Genomic DNA, 20,648 nt, shown 5'->3' on the forward strand with positions numbered 1-20,648 from the left:
GGAAGAGAGAACTAATTAAGACAAAATATGTGTCTGACTGTCCTCCCTCTTCGTCCACAGAGCCCGCGAGGAGCCGTGGTAGAGTCTCTGGGAGCTACTTACCATGCTGGAAGGCTTTAAGGGGGAACCAGAAGAGGATGACGGAGTGGAAGAGGCCGTTCAGACAATGGGCCCAGAAGACCTGCAAAATAGGAGGGAGAAGGATGAAGGAGGAGGTGGGAGGGAGACAGGGGTGGGGGTTGGATGCAGCAGGAGGTTTCAAGAAGAGAGAGTGAGGGGGGGGAGACAGGAGAAGAAAAAAAGCATGAGAAAAGAGTGTGGGGAGCTCCAGCCTTCCAAGTGACCCCTGACCTGGGCCCTTTGTGCCAGCCCAGCACCAGGCTAAGTGGCGGTTTTGTCGGGGCCTCCTTGGTGAATGGCCACCCCGCTGACAGACACGTTGTATATCCTCTGTGTGTTATAAGGGGAGAGCGCGGCTGCTGAGTGTGTGTACGAGCGCAGAAAGGCGAGGGGACAATGTCAGCATGCAGGTTTTAACTTTTAGCGGTGTGTAAAGTATTTAGAAGAATCACATAAAAAAAGCATTGAGAGTAAGAAACTGCAAAATACACGTTATCGCCTCCTAATTAGGAGGAAAATACAGCATTTCTATTTGTGCTGCCAGCGCGAGGGTTTCCTCTCATTAAGTTTCATTAGGCTGTGGCCCTTTCATGTGAGAATTTTAACTGGTGTAGAAATAAATGACAGGAGAGTTTAAACAAGCTGAAATCTGTCTTGAAACACACACAGGGAGACTGACAGGTTCGACAGAGATTAAACTGTTTTCATGGTAATTATTAAGAGCCTGGAAAATCGTGGTGGGGACCGCGGTCTGTGTGTATGCGTCTGTGTGTGCAAGCATGCAAACTTTGGATGGGTCCTTTAAATCAATACTCCCACTCCAAAACCACCTTGTTTCAAATTTACATTATGCAACGCCGGAGCCAAACAAAACACTAATGGGCGATGTAGCATGAAACAGCCGTGAAATCCATTCTGCCAAAAACCTGCTCCGCATTCGTGCCCCCTTTTTCCTCCCCTGTGCTGACCCAGACGCTGGTGCTAATTCTGAGATGAAAATTTGTCAAACTTGGACGAGTTGACCAAAGGGAAAAATACTAAGAGAAACTTGCTGCATTTTAATCTTTGGCGGCTTTTTAATCATCGGTTCTTGGCAGACGATAAGTTGGAGTCTCACTTGCTTAAAAGCACTCTTTTCAACAACTTCAGCAAACCTGTCAGTAAAACATAAAACAGCGTTTGTACGAGACAAAGTGGACACCCTGGAAATTAAAATTTCTTGGGATTTATGAAGGTTTGAGTAACCATTAGAATAAGTATTAGCTTTACATCTTATGTTCTTCCAGATATTCAGCCGAGAAAAGAGAAAGGAGGAAAAAGAGGGGAGCGTACAGTGAAGGGGAACGTCTTGTTCTCCTTGATGAGCTTTTATAAAACACCTTGGCCTCTATGGCACGACCTCCTCACCTTTTCTATCGGCTAAACAAAGTCTCATTGCAGCCACCCCGCTCCCTAGATTACCTCCCCCTCCTAATGCGTACACAAAACCCAATACGCAGAGCAAGGCTGGCTAAAACCAACCCCCATCCCTCTATCTCAGCGGTCAAACCTGGACTAAGTTATCACTAATGTTACAATCCAATGAGTGTTTCACTGATGGATTCAGCTGTCCTCTTTACAAACACAGCAGGAGTGCAAACACAACCCTGAGTCCCCCTCCTCGATAATAAAAGCTAATAAAATCAATAAATGTTCATAATCATTCGTCACAGTGGGATCCTCCCTTTCACCATTCAAGCCAACCGCACTTTCTTTCTGCCACTTGTATCCCAGCAAGTTGCTAAGGCTCCCCCTCGAATGAATGCCTGATCTGTCCGGTAAAGGTTCTGCCCTTTGTGAAACTCCTAATTTCTGAAAAAAGAAAAGCATGAATGCCAGTAATTAATACTGAGCCAAATATTTCCAGAGCTGCCCTTTCCTTCCTGGTGAGGAAAGAAACAGAGTTTAATAAGTGAAGGAAAGGAGGTGTATAAAAGATAAAGAGCTGGTAAACTGCTGTAAACACTAAGACCCCATAAGGGGAGCATGGTTTGTTTGAGTGACTCAAGTGTCGGGAATATGTAATTAAAAGTGAACAGGCGACACAGCAGAAGCCACGCCTTGAGCGGCTAACACCCTCAGTCACTCCCTCCTCTCACCTCAACACAAACAGCTTTAATTCACAAAGACAGTATCTGTTGTGTACAAAAGAGCCAGGCGAGCAAAAAGACGGGCTACGAGGGGCCAAATTCCTGCTGGATTTTCTCGCCTCGCCTCAGGCCAGCTGCAAGGAAAATATCTCGGGAAGAGAGTGGACAAGCCAGCAAAAACAACCTGCTGACCTGGCCGAGTCATCATTTACGGGTCTTGGAAAATGAGGCCCAAACAAGATTGAGGTTCATTTGCTTTTAACTATCAGACGGGTAGTTTTTCAACCCTTTGCTGGCACAAAACTGTTGGTAGGCTGTTCAAAAAAAATAAACGCAGGGAAATCTACCTTAAACCAAAATTTGGGAAGATTGATTCAACAGTTGTGCGGTCAAGTGACTGATTACTGGCTTAAGATAATGTGTGCTGTCAAGACTGCGTGAAGCTCTTTCTTTGTGTACAGCTTTTCTTATAGTGAGTTGAATCTTTAATTCATGACAGAATCATGAGATTTTATAAAATACATTGTTATTTAAATGGATATGGAGGAATAAGAAGATCTTCCTGGGGGTGGAGCTGATACAAATGAACTGGCGGGTATAAGAGAGGTTATTTTAGCGGTCAGTGTGGTCCTGGGAGGTTTAAACCCGTTCTGACAGCCTAACTCTGAGAACAAACATCTACCCCACTTAAACAAATTGCATAATTTTCCGCAACAAACGCCATCGAACAATGACAGCACACTCTTTCTCTTCCCTCTGTCCTCTGATTCTTTCTGCTGCTCGCCCCCAAAACCCATCTGACCTTCCCTGCCCCAGACCGCCATGGCCAATCCGCCTTTAATCTACCTCCATGCAGCACTAACCAGGTCACCACGCCTGTGACGAGGGTCCGGGGCTCTGTCCCGGCATGGAGAAAGAAGGAGACATCTTTATTACCAGGGTGAAGGCAAACCAACAAAACCCGGGGAGCAGACAGAATAGGTCATGCCAGGCCAAAGTACGCTGTGACTGGAGACACACAGACTGCAGCTGCTGGGTCGCTGTGACCTCAGAGGCATCAGTTCACAACAGAAGGTGACAGGAACATCTCATAAAATCATAACCAAAAAAAAAAAAAAAAAAAAAATTGATGACTGGAGCATCCAGCTTTGGAGCTGGAACACAGATTTGTCTCCCAGAGGTAATTAAGGGAAGAACAGTAGTTAAATCATGGATCAAGCAATAACACTAGAACAGATGCTCCAAAATCAGTTAAATAATTCCCGCGATATACCAAAATCAGAATGAGAAATACTTCATCAATCCCTGAGGAGAAATTACATTTCATTTTTATCTCTTCCAAGAATCATAAAAGATGGTGACAAAGAAAGCTTGGCTTTCTATCAAGAGCTAGTTTTTAAATATTAGCACAGAACATGACAGGAGACTTTCTGTTTTGCTTGAATTTTGGATTAAGCACTCAATAAAAGACTAATGTTACCTTGGTGTTGAAGCCCATGGCATTCTGGGATGTTTTGTAGAGTTCAGGGTACTTCAGCATGTTCTCTTTCCTGCAGGAGCGCTCGAATATTCCCAGAGTGAGAGGAGGCAGAGCAGTGAAGATCTACATGGAAAAAAAAAACAGTTATTTTAAAGATGAAATTTAGAATATTTCGTTTTTCACACTCTTGTGTCAAATCTACAAAGGTGTATTAGGGCCACTGAAAGAAATAATAATTAAAAAAAAACCCAGAAATTAAACCAGAAATTTTTGAGTTTGTAAAGTCACAAATTTATGACTTTTTGAATTTGGAAATTTACTAGTTTATAAAGCCACAACTTAATAGACTGGTAAATTTTGATTTCTCATAGATTTACATGTGGCTTTGAATTTGTAGGTTGTTATGAAGCTATGTATCAAGGAGATATTACTGGTTTTAGCCCAGAGTCAACACATTACAGGTGGTCCCTGACTTGTGTGGTTCCTGACTTGCGTCGTTTTAACTTTACGATGCCATTAAATATTTGTACGTGAGAAAATAGAGAAGGTTTCGAAGTCACGGCGCTCTTTTCGTAAGCTACGTGGTCTTCAGCATTGTCCACTATGGCTCAAGTCGCATCATAGTGTAGATTGTCTGTGTTTGCGCTCAGTATTTTCTCAGTATCCTCACCTTTTTCGCATTATGGACACAAAAAGTGGAGGAGTCCCACTCCGATATTGATATCGGATATCGGTCCGATATCAGCAAAAAAACAAGTATCCGTATCGTATCAGAATGCATCTAAAATCGCCGATATAAGCAGTGTCTGTTACCCATTGGTTAATATTAGATGGGTCCGTTTTTCCTCATACCTTCTGTTGCTGACTACTGTTCTTTGTTTGAATAATATCACTTAATCAAGCCTTTTCTAACATGACAGACATACTACAAAATAAGTAATAAAAGTATGCATCTTTAATGCTGATATCGTATCGGATTAATATCGGTATTGGCCAATACTCAATGCTGCAGTAACAGTATCGTATCGGAAGTGAAAATGTAATATCCGGACATCCCTAACAAAAAGGAAAGCAGGATCAGTGTAATATATGTATATGGATGGTTATTTAGAGATTTAGAGGGTACTTAGGGTAAAAACCGGCTTTCGCGGAATTTAGGGTTACATCGTGTCGTAGGAACTTGTCGTTCGTAACTCGAGGACCGCTAGTATTATAAGCATTTGGACTGTGAAAAGACATCCTCATACCATTGGGCTGTTATAGTTTATAAAGTCGTTAATTTGAGACTTATTCATCAAATTTCTTTAATGGCCCTTATACACCATTGTACAAATCCCATCAAACCCTCTATAAACAGAAGTATTTCATTGAAACAGTCCAGAATTGTCTTTAACATTGTTGGGATGGATGTACATTCTTGATTTGAAACATGGTTTTGACAAAAGCTCCAGCTCTTTCAGAGATTAACGAGATTTCATGTCATCTGCTAAAGCCTGTGAACTACAACTGAAACTTCCGTAAGAGCAAAACCTGTATGGTAAACATTACTTCAAGAATAGCAAAACAATGCCCATCTACTTAACAGATGAACTTGGTGTGTTACTGAACAGCATCTCACTGTATCAAACATGTTGTTGATGCCTGTCCACAGACTCCATATGTTAGGTTTATCCACGTTGCTTCATTTTGTTCTCCACTTATCCCCTTCATTACTTCACATCATTAAAAATCACTGACCTTAAACTCAACCTGGGATTCTTATTTTGATTAGTCATGCTTTAAGCCTCTTCATATGCAAAACCCATCTCCAGTGAACATCTGCAACGCTCTTGACTTAGAAGACGGTATTTAAGCCTAGCTGTAGTGTAATTTCTTAGCAGTGTTGTAATGTTGTTCTGTGGAGCAGCTGCTGAGAGAGGAGTGATGGTATTGTATAGCTGGGGGGCTCAGTGGGTCAGTTGGTGTGAGTTCCCTACAGGCCCATCTGGACTGGGAGTCTGTTAGACTAAGTCTGTAGGACCAGCGAGCCACACGACATGCTCTGCTGGGCTTCTTTCTTATTCAAGGAAGATCTCCATTGAGGGGAGGATTCAGTCCACTGCCTCTGTCAAACTCCCACTGAGCCCCAGGAATTCCTCGAGTTTTGGGTTAAAATAAAGGACGAACCCATTCCCACCACCAACTAGTGCTGGTTCTAAGGCAGTGGTTTATTTTCAAGTGAATGCAAGAGGCTGGGCTGTGGAAATGTTCCTCTCACTTGACAGTTTGTCTCACCTATGAATCACTTCCAGTAGAAGCCAATCAGAAATGTGGGAAAATTTCCTCTCGCACCTCTCTCGTTATATTTTTGTATATTTAATTGAGTTAATTTTATAAACAGTTTAATGTTACATTTCAGTTCCTTTGGGGATTAGAGGCGTTCTTAGAACTGCATGTTTTTTACATCGAGTTAATTCATGACAGATATGAAGTATGAGTTCATTAGGAGTGGTCCCATTATAGAGCCCTGTGGGACTCCAGACATCAGCGGCCTGCTCAGTTGTTGCTCTATTCTTCCTCTTCTCTCCAGCATTCACACTTAGCTGCCCTTGCTAACTGGACTCTTTGAGGCAAGCAGAGCTGTTGTTCTTCCTCACTCAGGACATATTTTAGGGCACAGAGGGAGGAAGGAGTTGACATCAAGTCATAAATAAAAAGTTTTCAGACTGAAGAGATCACTTATGGGGCAGTACCATACTCTAGTTTGCATCTGAAGGCATCCAGGAAGAGAAGTAAACTGGTTAATTGAAGAGTATTTTTTGTAAAAGAAAAAAAAAAAAACTCACCACGTTGTATAAGCCAATGCACCAGCGCTCAAACAGGATCTGCCCTGAGAAGCCATTGACGAAAGCGAACCAGATCTGAGGAAGGAAAAATCACATAAAGAGTGAGAACAGCATAAGAAACATTGTTCGTGTAGTAGTCTAAGGTTTGGCCAAACTAGGCGATGAAAACACTAAATCTTTGAGGTCCTTCTGATTGTCCTTTCAGTATATGTTTCCCATTAGAGATAGTGGGGGTCACTGGTTACATTATCAGAGACGGTTCAGGCTGTGTCTACAGACTGACAACCCATTTATCTGTCACACCACATTCTTCAACGTCTTCAGACTCAACCAAGAGACTCCAGGATCTCCATGAGTAGTCTGAACAGGGTGAAACTTGTTACATGCTTATCAAGTAGAAAGATTTGTAAGCTAATGTGTTGTCTGAAGTGCTTTCCCATAATCAACATGTTGTTAGACTAATGTAACCCGGTTTAAACTGAGGGTAAAGAGGCCACAACAGGTCAAACTAGAAAATAAGTGAGGAGGCCTAGACCTTTAGCTTCCACTTCTACAAACTGTCGACCAGATTCATCACGGGATTAGCTGCAAACGTATATCAAGCAAACCTTCACGCTCCTTGATCTACTGGAGACGAGTGGGTGACAGACGAGGTTAGTGATAGGGGAAGAGTCAGGGCTGTGGGACTCAGAGTGATGGGGGCTTTGATATACGGTGTCAGGGAAGGGAGACAGAGGTAATGCAAACCATCTGCTGGGTGGAGATGAGGCTCATCACTGTAGCTTGATTGGCCATACTTACCCAAACAAAAAAAAATACATTTTAAAAAAGTGAAGATCTATGAAATATCTGTATCAGCATGCAGGCAGGGTGGTTAAATACAGCAAGACTTTTTTGTTGTTGTTGCAAGGCTGGTTACAGCAGCTTTCTCTTCCTTGTCTGTTTCTTGTAATTTTTTCATCTCTTTTTTGTCATTTTTGCATTTGGAGTAGATCTTTACTTGGTATAGTTCTTTTTTTGTTAATGGACAACAAACTGGTTTTGTCTTCAGTGATGTTTTTACTATTTTTGCTCCCGTGTTTGTCTGGAGATCCTACATGTAACCATGGCTGCATAGTTTACATGTGAAATCAGCTGTTAGCAGCCTGTAGGATGCCAATGCTAACTGGTGCAAGGCCGGATGTTTCCCCACAAGGTGAGGAGAAGTAGGTGAGGATGACTCGCTGGTGTGAGCTAAGAAGTGACGACATGGACCTGTCCAACGATCCATCCATCTTTATCGGGAACGTAAGATCTGTCTCCAATAAGATGGACGAGCTAGCCGTGCTAACCCAGCAACAGAGGGAATACCAGAAGGCAGAGCTAACAGAGCTAACACTGGACACCAATGCCACTTTCGAAGAGCTTCACCTGCTGTGAGCAGACAGGATACAGGAGACAGAGACTGAACAGACTACTGAAGAAGCAACTTTTGTTTTCTTGATTGCTGCTGTGACTCCTCCTGAATTTTCCCTCGGGGATAAATCAAGTATTTTCTCTTCTATTCTAAATAGCATGCATGAATTATTTTATCTTTTTACATGTGTGTCTGACTCATTCTGGAGGAAATCTCCATGTAGGATGTGAAATAATCACTTGTTTGCCAACAGTGATTTAGAAATCCGTCTTTACAGTGTTACAGTGTAATACATGGGAGTCCAGAGTCAGCTCATGCTCACGCCAAATCTCTCAAGGGAACATCAGGGGTGCTGTGTTTCGGCCATGGCCAACCAAGCATTTCCTCGCTTCATTTAACCTCATTATGAAAGCATGAACTGCTACAAATTCTCAGATTGGGACAAAGCCTATTGGAGGGCCCCACCCGCTGCTGCCACTATCCACACAACCAATACCAATGTGCCACTGGACGTTCACATTTAGTCGTGTAAGCGTATGCATGAAACAAATGTCTGTCACCCCCCCATTCACCGCTGATTCATTCCATGGGCGCCTATAGACGACGCCAGTGTTTATGTGTGTGCCTCCAGACCCGCACCTCCTCTTTTTGCCACACCCACCCATCGCAGATCCCAGCCTCGACTCCATCAGGTGCACTCTAGCATGATGTTTCTTTTACAAAGGGAGGCCTGTGTTTTAAATTCATGTGGTACCTTGTGGCTCTGTAACCAAGAGAGCCTGAAAGTGTGCAGATCATCGGCTGGCACTGGAAGAAAAGTTTCAGGCGCGTGAGATTTTGGCCGGTTGAAAATACATTCAGATGTCGTTGCTATGGGTTATGTGAAGATGAAGGCCACGCCGTGAGGTAGATTCAACCATTAGCGTGGCTCAAGTAATGGTAACGAGAGGCCAGTGAGCAGGTCAAACTGCTGAATTAATTACAGCCCGGCCCAATGAGAAGCTCTGCTCTGATATATTGTTGTGCTAAGTTAAAAAAGGCTCCCATTCATAGCATGTGGTAACTGCTTCTGTGTGAGTGTTTTGGCCTGGTCCTCGGGGTTCCAATAGATTCTCCCTCTTTCTCCCTCTCCCGTCTCTTGAGGGACAGATGCATTGATTTGCTCATTAGGGGAAGTACCAGGCAGGATTTTTCTTCCCCTTTTCTTCTCCTCATTGAGTGCCACTCAGCGGAGGGGTGTGGCTGGCCTCTCTCCCCGACTGCACATCATGAAAAACAGTAATGGAGGGAAGAGCGAGTTGAGAAAAGGGGGATTGAGCAGCGGCTATCTGAAAAAAAAAAGAAAAAAATTCTAAGGCAGATCTGCAGGTCTAAAAGTAGCGATGGATTGAAGGGGAGGAGGGAGCATGACATTTGTCCCCAACAATGTGAGTCTTCATACTCTGAAGCTTAGTATCGAAGAACTGCTAAAGGAGTTCATTAACAAAGCAAGCAAAGGATAAAAGAGGTGTTAAAGAGGGAGCTGATAAATATGCTGGAAATATGTGGAGCTACAAAAAACAAGCTGTGCTACAATGCCAGGACCGGCTTTTGTGATTTCATTCAGCTCGCAATCGTCGGCGAGCTTTGCTCTGTAACTCTGAGCCGTCTCTAAACTACACCGAGCCGGGCTGAATGAGCTTTCATGTAATTGCCTCATAAATGCCACTTGTCCGTCAGCCCCCTCTGTTGCAGCCTGGCAATGTGTCAATCAAACATGAGTGGCCAGCTGGATCGGTCATTTGGATGGAGTTGCTATGGCATCCTTTGGGAAAGCGAAATCAGTCTATCTCACTCCAGGTCTTTAATAATCGTCTAATTTGTGACAAAGTTGGAGTTGTGAATTATCCTTAAAATGTGTTTCATGATAGAGACACAAAAAATATTTGATGGGTGAGAAGATGCTGTTTTTTTAAGTGTGATAACGACCAAATCCCCTTCCTGATTAGGAAAGTAATCAACAGCGAGGGGAGAGCCAAAAGAAAACACTCTGAAGCGTTTCCAGCTGTCATTCAATCACCCAAAGCAGTGACAACCTCACTTTCTGACTCACAATTAACCCACAGAAAACCCAGAATGATTACACAACTCTTTCTTGAGCCTCCAAAAGGTTTTTTTGTATTCACTTTCACCCACAATCCTTTACACTCCTGCAGTTTGTCTCTTAACAAGACCCAAAGAGCCAGGACAGGAAAAGAGGCTCACACTAAGAGTCCCAGTATGGCACCGTATCTGACAATGGTGCTCTGAACAGAAAGTTAAAATCTCCTCTTGCGTGGTAGCACAGGAGTCAGCGAGAAAAACATGCACACACAAAAGTAAACCTATTAGAGCAACAAGTGCGGCTTTAAGCCAAACCCTGAGGCTGCTGCTGTGTTCGATGTCACAGTCCAACAAAACGTGGACATTTGAAATATTGAAGCAGCCAAACAATGAAGAAATGTCCTATTCTCTGCTTGAATCTCCCCCGAGGGAGCGCGGCACGGGAGAGAGGAGGTGGAGTTTTGTTTTCAAAGAGCAACAAAAGGTGTGCTAGAAAGAGGCTCGCCCTGCAGACAGAGCTATAGATGTGTTGTAATAGTTGTGGCAAAAGACCTGCTCTGAAAAGAAGCCTGGTGTGTTTCAAAGACAAGGTGCAGCTGAATGTGGAAAACGGAAAAACAATCCCAAAGAATGTTAAAAGGATTTTGTTGATTCAAATAGAAGGCGGAAAATAAAAGTTTCATGAAATATTTGATTTACATACACTTTGACTTATTTCCTCCACACATCATAAGTTATTCTACCTCCTTTGAAACACTGGAAAGTTTACAGACTGTAACAAAAACAGGGAAAAACATGAAAGAAATCCGACTTTAAGGCACAGACGTAACCACATTTGCTTGTTTTTTTCAGATAATAAATTCAGTTAGCTTCAAATTGAATTTACTTTTGGATCTGTAAATATTTTTCTACCATCATAAGAAAAGGGCAGATTGATCAAACTCTTTCTGTACCATTAACTGCAGTCAAAGCCAGGAAGTGAGGGACTGAGTGGCCTCTTTCACTCCAGGTCACAATAAGCCAGAAGCAGACATGTTGGAATGTAAAAAGGTAGCCTACTGATTCTCCATGGTACAGAAAGAGGAATGAGGATGGAGACGGGGATCAGAGGTCGAGTGTGACAGAAAGAAGATGAACAAAAGAGGATTCTGAGAAGCTCATATTTCTATGACAGGTTAAGTGGTGATGATATCTTAAAACATGTGGTTGGATCTCAAGAGCCACCAAGTTGAGGGGCCAGTTTAGTTCAGTAGTTAAATTCCAAACCCTGTGTGCAAGAGCTACAGTCCATGAAGCAGGCCTGGGTTTGGCACAGACCTGCAGCCCTGTAGCTCCTCTCATTAAAAGCACAAAATAAATTCTAAAAAGACATAAAAACAGCTCAAATAATGTGCCAGTCTTCAGAAGTGTAGAAGATAAATATTAATTACTTATTACCTCCGCCAAGGAGGTTATATTTTTGGGGGAGTTTGTCTGTTTGTCTGTAAACAACATAGCTCAAAAAGTAACAAACAGATCTTGATGAAATTTACAGGAAATGTACAAAATAGGATAAGGAAGTAGTGATTAAATTTTGGAGGTAGATTCTTTGCCATGAGATAGTCTGATCCAGATCCTGGCAATATTCTGGATTCTAAGTTTTGGAATATGAAACATGTACTGGGTCATCATAATGTTCAGCACTGTCAGGTAACAAATAGGGCTGAACAATTAATCAAATTTAAACCAACATCGCAATGTAACAGAGTGCAATTTTCAAATCGCAGAGTCTGCAATTTATAAAAATAAAATTTTAAAAAGTTTCATGAACACAACAATATAGAATGATTTCATTAATTGTTTTGGTAAATAATGCAACCCCCCCCCCCCCCCCCCCAAAAAAAAAACAAACAAAAAAAAAAACAAGCAAAAAAAACAACAACAACAACAACAAATAATAAATAAATTAATATTAATAATAATTCATTTATTTATTAAATTAAATTAAATTAAATTAGATTAAATAAATAAAATTGCATGCTATATCGTAATCCCAATATCTTAAAAAAAAAAAAAAACACAATTAGATTATTTTCAAAAATTGTTCAGCCCTAGTAACAAATTATCGTACTAACCTGCTGCTATCACCAAATTGTAGCAGACAGTCTGCTGAAAGGGAGTATAACATTAAAGTAAGACCAAAGTGTTGTGTGATAATCACAATATGCTTGGTGGAGGTCTGTGCTCTCTGACTGCTTTTCTAGTTCCATATGGCCCCTGTTTTTCCTCAAGATGGAGAAAGTTCATCCTATTGTCATATTTTTAAAGGTACAAAAATAAACAGTAAAAAATGTGTCTTTTTAAGTAACTTCCTGGTATTAAGAATTAGACAAAGTGTGATTTAAACATCCAAAGTTCCTTCTTGTGTCAGGGTAGCCCACATCCAGCAGATCATAACATCTGAGCCCCCACCCCATGATAAAGCTGCTGCTGATAGGAAGCACTTAACCTGTCTGGTCGATCTTAGTTATAGCTCTGAACCTGCAATCAGTACTGGCTCTGGTATCCATCATACGCCATCAAACCTACCGCACGCCAGCAAACTGATGTGTTTGAACCCTGCTCACCATCTTTCATGGATATTCACGAAAAAATTCAGGACTTGCTTCTAATTTTCATCCAAAGCAAATATTTGTCAGTAGAGAAGAAATTCTTTAATCACAGTACTGAGAGAAAATGCAGTGTTTTAAGTCATTGCCTGAACTTTATCTTGGCGAATACTCCATGGAGATGTCAGGATACCGAGCATTCCCGGTCTAAACACATAAAATTTCCTTCCATGAATTTGCAAACAGTTGTTTTTTTGAGACGTGGACCATTAAAAGAATAAATTGAAACATTGCGAACAATAAATATAATTGTTTTGATAACTGTTGTGAAGTATTTTGGTCTGACTCTTTACTTACAGCCCTCTAAACACTGTTTGTTCATATAAATTATTTATAGGGTCACATTACTCGTAAGCTCTTACAGTGCTTTAAAAGTTGTAAGTATTACTAATAATGCATTGAAACATTTATATTCCTATTTACATTACATAGTTATTTATATTTTATGCCATAAACATTATACGCAACATCTGAGACACTGATGATGTGTCTTATTTCCTTCTCTACTGTGAGTCTGCATGAGCTTGTTTGTGTGTATTTTGTTGGTGTCAACCCTCAGAGTCGCACACACTGGCAGGTGAAAGTCCAGCCAACAGAAAGACAAACATGGAAAATCCAGTGAGGGATCTTTGCCTAGTCTTATTAATCAAGTCATGTGGAAAAGTTTCTGCACTTCACTTAAGATTCTGCTCGTTGCATGACTCCTGGTCTTGTGCACCGAGGTGTGGGACTTACCTCGATGATGTAAAGGACGATATTCTTGTAGAAGCAGTACAGGATACACTTGGCTACACGGTTGTAGTTCCAGGCCCCGTGGACAAGCAGCAGATTCTTCAAGTATTTGAACTGTGTGAGAGGGAAAGAAGAGAATGAATCAACGTTGCCTATAATCAGAGACCAGTGCTTGAACAGTAAAACAGTGACAAGAATTTCAGATGACAGAAGGGGTTCAGAATAATAAGACTTAATAATTATCAGCATCAAGTGTGTGGTGGATTAGTATGTTTCTTCTATTTTTTGCTGATGTGATTACAGTGGAGTTGTTTTTTTGACTTTTTTTAAGTGTCTCAGGAGAAGCAGAGAAGTTGGTCAAAGGAGCACAGCTTAGTGTTTGATTTGTTTAAAACAGGAGTCTGCAACTTTTAATTTCATAAAGGCCATTTTGCATCAGGTCACCTGGATTAAAGTCATTTTAGAGCCACAAAATCTACTTTATCTTCACAATAAAGACACAAAATGTGTATAAAATTCTTAGCATAGTAAAAAACAAAAAAATATTCATCTGACTGATAAGCTTCTGTGTTTATAAAATTGTACATGTAATGTCTTAGTTTTTTATTCTTGATATATCATCAAATATTTAACAAAAATGGAAATTTCATAAATTTAATAAATTTGTTAAATTTATGAAAATGAAAAAGATTTCAAAACTTATAAAAAAGAAAAAAATTCAAGAATTTGCCAAAATTTTGTAAATTTAAAAAAATATATCAAAATTGTCACCTAATCAAATTTGCTAAGTTTTCAAAAAAAAATTAAAAGTTAGTAAAATTTTATAAAAATATAGAATTTTAATAATGTCCAAAAATTTGCAAAAAATAAAAAAATATATTAATTTGCAAAAAAAAAAAAGAAAGAAAATTTGCAACACCTTCAAATTTTTTTTTTTTAATTTGCAAATAAGTCAAAAAATGAAACTCAAAAAAATTAAAAAAACGCAAAAAAAAAAAAAAAAAAAAAAAAAATCAAGGATTTATTGCATGATATGATACATATTTAGCTCAACAAAATGATCATGCATGATCATATTTGGTGTTAATGTCTATATTCATAAATACCCTCCATAAAAACCAAAAATCTTTATTTCAGTGATATTTTTCAAAGCTACAAGAAGCCACTTTAAAGGACTTAAATAGTTGCATGAGGCTTTAGCGATATTTGCTTCTTTCTGTCTCTTTCAGCCTATCCATGATATTCTTCTGTGAAATGACAACCCAAAGTTTCTCTGACCCCTCTGACGCTCAGATCAAACATCAGTTAACAGAGACCTGAGCTGATGACAGATGGGGAGCAGAGATTCCTCGCTCCAAAGCCTCCTCACTCCCCACTTGCTTTCACAGATAACTCTGAGCTTTTGAGTTTTTAAATCTTAGACGCTATTTCCTCGCAGCGAGAAGCTCATCTGATACTCTACAACAGTCATTTTATAAATCATCTACAGGGATACAAAAACAAGTTACACAACTACTGAGGACTGTTTTCAGTGAGCAGTCTGCAAATTACAGTAAATGTAGCGTTACATCAACACGTGGAAAAACACTCCTTGAAGTCTTAAGGTGTAATTCAATTGGATGCTGAGACATAACCTTAATGGATTACAAGAGGCCACCTGTCTTTGAAAGACGTACACTTTTGCGTGTCATGCCGATTGAAGAGGGCACTTAAGGCAAACCCGAGTCTTTTAAATGGTAATTGCATACTGAAGCACAGAGAGTGTACTGTGTTTTAATCAACCTGAGTTTCCCATACTCTCAGGCCCTGTGGCTGTAATAGAAACATGATGAACTGAGTGGCCGGCTGTGTAGAAACAGAGCTGTAACACAGGAACTCTGAGGCTTTTGTGTGTCGCATGTATTGTATTTCAATGCAGAGTTTCAGGTAACCTGGTTACCAGGACATAAGTGTGTATTTGTGTAGCATTTTGCCGGAATCTGTTTCTGTATAGTTGTGGTGTCAATGGATCCCTGTTTTACAGGTGTAGCTACTTTAACTGTATAAGCTAATGCGCCAGCAGACATATTTTCTTTTGTTACTGAGATTACTGTGCCGGGCTATCACTAACACAAATTATCCTTCAGGAGACAATGAGAGGAGGGATAATTTGTAGAGTGATCTTGAAGAAAAAAGGCATGGATTACAGATTGTTGCGAAGAAGCAGTAAACATTAAATGAAAGAGCAACACATTTTTTAGGATGGCTTCAATTTTTGTGCATAATGGTGCAAAGATGACCAATTGAAAATGATGTTATTCTGACGGATTTTATAGGTGCTGATTTTAAGCCCTTTAAACTTTAGAAAATTGTTCAACTTTGTCAAACCGTGCAACAAAGAGTAATGTTCTATCGGCAAATAGTGAAACGGTGCTGCCGCCAAGTTCCTTAACAAGATCAAAACTCGTTCCCCTTCATCTTTGCCTCTTTACATTGATTCTGAATTTACTTCAGAATTCTTCAGATTGTTTACAAATCCTGCCACAGTCTTGCCTCTGCATATCTCAGAATTTCCCAACCTTCTGGTCCCCTCAAGTGGGCAAAGTGGCTGGTCCTCATTCGAGAGGAGACAGAGCATTCTCTGTAGCAGCTCTTCAGCCCCCGAAGAGCCTTTCTGGGGATCAGCAGGTGGATAAACTCTGTCAGGGCTTTAAAGAAGCACCTTAAGACTGACTTTTATTCCCCTGATTTTCCATGTTTCTGTTTAAAAATGTTTTATTCTCTGTCACATTCCCCCTGGACCCTGTTTTCATTCTAACATGTGTCGCGCACAGTTCTACGGTTTCATTTAGCAGATGCTTTGGTTAGAAGAGATGTACAACACAAGCCAGAATGTAGACAGTAGGAAATACATAGTTAGTGCGACAAAGTGCTACAAGTTATTTGGCTGCAGGTTCTGCGTTCTCCATTGAGTGCAAGAAGATATTTTTTCTTTTTCATGTAGAATTATCTAGCCAACCAACCACAATCAATTGCTGCAATAATACACTTCAACCTTCAACAACATTCAGTAATTTGTGCTGAAAATTCACTAAGAGCAGGGTCTTAGACCTTCTGGCTCATTCTACCCCTGGGGACAAAGAGGAGGAGGGTCAGATTAAGTGCTGAAGTGTTTCCTGAACAGGTGAGTCTTTAGACATCTCTGCCACACTGGCCAACCCTGCTGTGCTTAAGCAAAGTGACCGCAACTGTGCCATGCTTGAGCACGATTCACTTCTTTGCAGGCACGCTTCAGAGAGGTGGGCTTCGGCACGGTTTACTTCATGCACTAGCACAAGCACGGGGACAGCGCGTGTGATCCACGACATATGATCACCGCGAGCGCATCTCTCGACAATCATTTCAAACAGTAGCAGGGTGTTAGAGGGCTGTGTAGGGCCAAAACGACTCACCATAAGTCAAAAAGTCCCTGAAAGTTGTAGCAGTGTTCTCTGTGTCTCATTGTGCTGACTGATGAGATCGCGCTACATGTAAACAGATGCTTCACGATGACGTAGGCGGGCCATGCGCGTGTGTGATACCCCCTAAAGTCTGGTTCATATTGGAGTAGTGTAACCATTGGCCGTACTCTCCAGCGGGTGACAGCGCTGCCGGGGGGTGGGGTGGGGGCACAAATTGTGCTTAAGCACAGCATGGTTTGGATGGCCAGTGTGACTGCGCCCTTAAAAGTAGAAAGGGACTCTGCGGACCGTACAGAGTTAGGTAATTCATTGCACTTTATGGGCACAACAGAGGAAAAGAGTCTGGCTAGAGATTTAGAGCCGCTCTAGGCTGGGAGCACCAGGCGTCTTTCACAAGCAGAGTGTAGTGGGCGAATAGGAATGTGGACCTGGATGAGGGACCCCAAGTAGGCAGGAGCCATTCTTGTAGGAATTGTTTGCCTTTAAGATGTTATAAAGTTCTTGTCATGGTGTTCACCTGGGCAATTGAGTAGTCTGATGAGTTTGCTGCCTGGAGGCCTTCATTTCCTGAGATTCCCACACCAACATGAGCCGTCTGGATCATTCCCACATCGTTAGCACCGTCGCCGATGGCCAGTGTGATCACTTTCACTTGTTTCTTCACCATTTCCACAACCTCAGACTTCTGGAGAGGAGACACTCTGAAAGGGAGAACATGATGCTGTCAATTGCAAGTACAGTGAGAAAAAAGTAGAGACAAAACTGCTAACAGGAGAGATATTTATAATGCAGTGTGAAGAAAAGTGATAGACACAGAATATCAAAGAGCAGAGAAGATGTGAAGCTACACACTTCACTCAGGAATCCTTTGTCCAGGAGTTTCTATTTCCTTCTTTCCCAGAGGTAGACGGTGTAATTTAGGGTGTGTATAAAATAATATTCATGTAAAGAAACTCTTGAAATCAGCACTATGAAAAACCAAAGGCTCTTCCTTTCTAGTTTTGTAGGTTTGTAGACTGAGGTGTGCAGATGTCAAACTGTGTGAACACCCTAAAGATAAACAGAGAGCTTTTGTGCTGAATTTTTCTATAATTATAATAAAACAAAGAGAAGGCACTTATTCAAGGGCTGAAATTATTCTCTTTCATGACTGTCAGACTTTACTACAGACAATGTTATGTATAGTTTTGATTGCGAGGGGTCGTTTCTATGCTATAGCGCTCATAACTTAAAAGGCAGATATGTGAGGGAAGGTGGGACCCAGGAAACGATCTTAAACCCATCATGGATCCTCACCGTGAGGCTAAACAGCTGTTGACAGCACATATTTAGGAGGTGGCAGATGTCTACCAATAATTTTCATCCCTATGTACAAGATCTTTAAGATCCACTCATCATGACTCTTCTTTAAGAGACTCTAATCTTGATTTCAAGTCAGTAACCTCCCACATAGGAGGCTCTGGGTTTCAGTGGGCCTGAGGTTTAGTGTAGTGTACTGTAGAGTCTCTCCAGAGATGATGTCATAAACTCCACGTCTGTCTTACGCTGTGGTACTGTTGATGTTTATGTTCTCTGTGGTTTAAGAGGCCTCATTCATCTCTTGGTGTCTCTCGGTGCCAGCAGAGTGTGCTCAAGGTAAAGGCAGGTAGAGTCGGAAAAATAAATAACATTTTCACGTAACGCTCCGACTCATCAGGTCGGGTGCTTTTCTAAAAACACGGCGCTGACTTGTTGCCCCACACCCCGACACGGTTGCTTGAGTACTTAAGTACTTCCTATTATTTATTTGGCCTGGGCAGGTCAACAGTGAACCTGCATAATGTCGAAGTTGTCATTTAAATTTACACCTACCACACTTTTTAAACAGCTGCTATAAAATAGTTAATGACCTTTGTGGCAAAGACATAACACTTCATAGTTCAACCATAAAGCTGAGACTTTAAGGAGTTTCAAAACAAAGGCTCGACATTACTCACCTGGAGGGCTCATTTGTGAAGCTGCTCCTTTTTGTAAAGTTCTACCATTGGGATGAATGACTTTAAAAACTTAAACTTTCGGTGAAAGCCTCGAATGTCTCGCTATCTCTTGTCTGGTTCTTTTTATAGCAATGCTGATCATAAGATCTCCAATTGAAAAATACTGAGGAGGTTTCATAGTTTTTTTTATCTTTTTCTGTGTGTTAATTTGGGAACACTTTATTTGAAGGAGTATGCATAACACTCGCATGACACTGTCATAGACATGGCATGACATCTGTCATTAAGTTGAAGGAGGCTTTGTGCATGTCTATGAATGTTGACATTAAAGCCACGTTTCCACCAAGCAGACCGGTTCGGTTCGTCTCGGTACGGCGCGCATTTTGTGGTGTTTCCACTGACTTATCCTGGGACAGATCCCCAAAGAACTGAGACGAGCCGCCCCACTTTTTGGGACCCTTTCGTATGGGTACCAGACTGAACAGATCCGCTCTTGGAAAGTGGAGCTACAACACTGCAGACCGTTGATTGGTCAAAAGAATCGTCACTTATCGTGCGACAGCGGCTGAATTTCTCCTGGCGGCACACAGACTTCTCTGGAACAAAGCTTGATTGCACTTTGTGTCAAAGAGCTACATGCCAATCACAGAGAGGATGAAATGCTGCATGTCTTCCATTCATGCTGTCTATTTACTGTGTCGTGTTTTTCTTCTATGGCGTCACCCTATTATTTAACAGCTGCGTCTTTCGGCATCCGAAAGAGGGTGCAGTTTTGCTGTGGAAACGCAAATGGAATCAGGCTTAACTGAACCAAACTGTGCCAAACCGTACTGAATTGAACCGGACTGCTTGGTGGAAACATGGCTCAGGTATCATTTGGTCAATTATGTCAACTCTTAAGGAAAGTTGACATTGTTTGGGGATGTCATTGTTAGGTCAACTTCACATTTGCAAAGACAACCTAACCTGCCACTGTGTTTGTTAATGTGAAGTTGTAATAACAAAGATGTCCCCAAACAATGTAAACTTTTCTTAAAAGTCAACATAATTGACCACATGATGCTTATTGACAACATTCATAGACATGCATGAAGCCTCCTTCAACTTAATGACAGGTGTCATGTCAGTCTTATACATATCAATTCATATAAAGTGTTACTGCTGATTTTAATTGTATCTTTTCAAGGAAAAAAAGTGACTTTTTGTGACATAAATTCGCTGGTATTAGAAACATTTTGTACATTTTTATGTATGAGATATTTTTCAATGTCTTAATGTGTATGTGCACTTTTGGGTCTGCTACAGTAATATCCTCGCGTAACGATAAATTGTATGCTGTGTTTAAAAAAAAAAAACACTTTGTCCAACTTCTCAATTTGTCAAACACTTTACACAGATAACCTCCATAAAGTTTTTGCAGAAAGGACCTTTTCTTCATCCTCCTATTTTGGTGAGTGGAATTTATTGTGTCTGGTTCAGATTACTGTTTCTGTACTAAATCTTACCTGCAGCATATGACAGCTTTACAGGACAGAGCGAGGTCCAGGAAGTACTGTCGCACTCCGAACGTGAGGGCGTATTTGAGAGTCTTTCCATCAATAATGAGAGCAAAGTCGTTCTCCTTGTAGAGGGCATCTCCCAGCAGTCCACAGTGGTGGCTGAGTGTTTCTCTTGTTCTCTGTGGGATGGAAAACGACAATCAGTGAAGCTACTAGTTTATACTTCAAGAGGTCAAGATATGGTGTAATGAGATGATGGGATCAGCACTGGTCTGCTGGCTGGATAATGTAAATACTAAGCAAACCTGATGATTATTAAGG

The 20,648-nt window shown here is 41.1% G+C and overlaps 1 protein-coding gene across 2 annotated transcripts in view; it reads right to left on the bottom strand.

Moving 5' to 3' along the window:
* atp8a1 (ATPase phospholipid transporting 8A1) overlaps positions 1–20,648 on the bottom strand; it is a 143,193-nt gene that overhangs the window by 24,556 nt on the left and 97,989 nt on the right. For both annotated transcript variants that reach the window (XM_074673515.1, XM_074673514.1), the window contains 6 exons: positions 20,334–20,506; positions 17,370–17,553; positions 13,416–13,526; positions 6,555–6,629; positions 3,730–3,852; positions 103–181 (listed from right to left, as the gene is read on the bottom strand). In XM_074673515.1, the coding sequence (XP_074529616.1) occupies positions 103–181; positions 3,730–3,852; positions 6,555–6,629; positions 13,416–13,526; positions 17,370–17,553; positions 20,334–20,506 (745 nt within the window). The remainder of the gene's footprint in view (positions 1–102; positions 182–3,729; positions 3,853–6,554; positions 6,630–13,415; positions 13,527–17,369; positions 17,554–20,333; positions 20,507–20,648) is intronic.

This window comes from Halichoeres trimaculatus, unplaced genomic scaffold (assembly GCF_033239565.1).
Source record: "Halichoeres trimaculatus isolate MK-OKI-2021-1 unplaced genomic scaffold, fHalTri1.1 fHalTri1_scaffold_7, whole genome shotgun sequence".
In the NCBI taxonomy this organism is placed as follows: domain Eukaryota; kingdom Metazoa; phylum Chordata; class Actinopteri; order Labriformes; family Labridae; genus Halichoeres; species Halichoeres trimaculatus.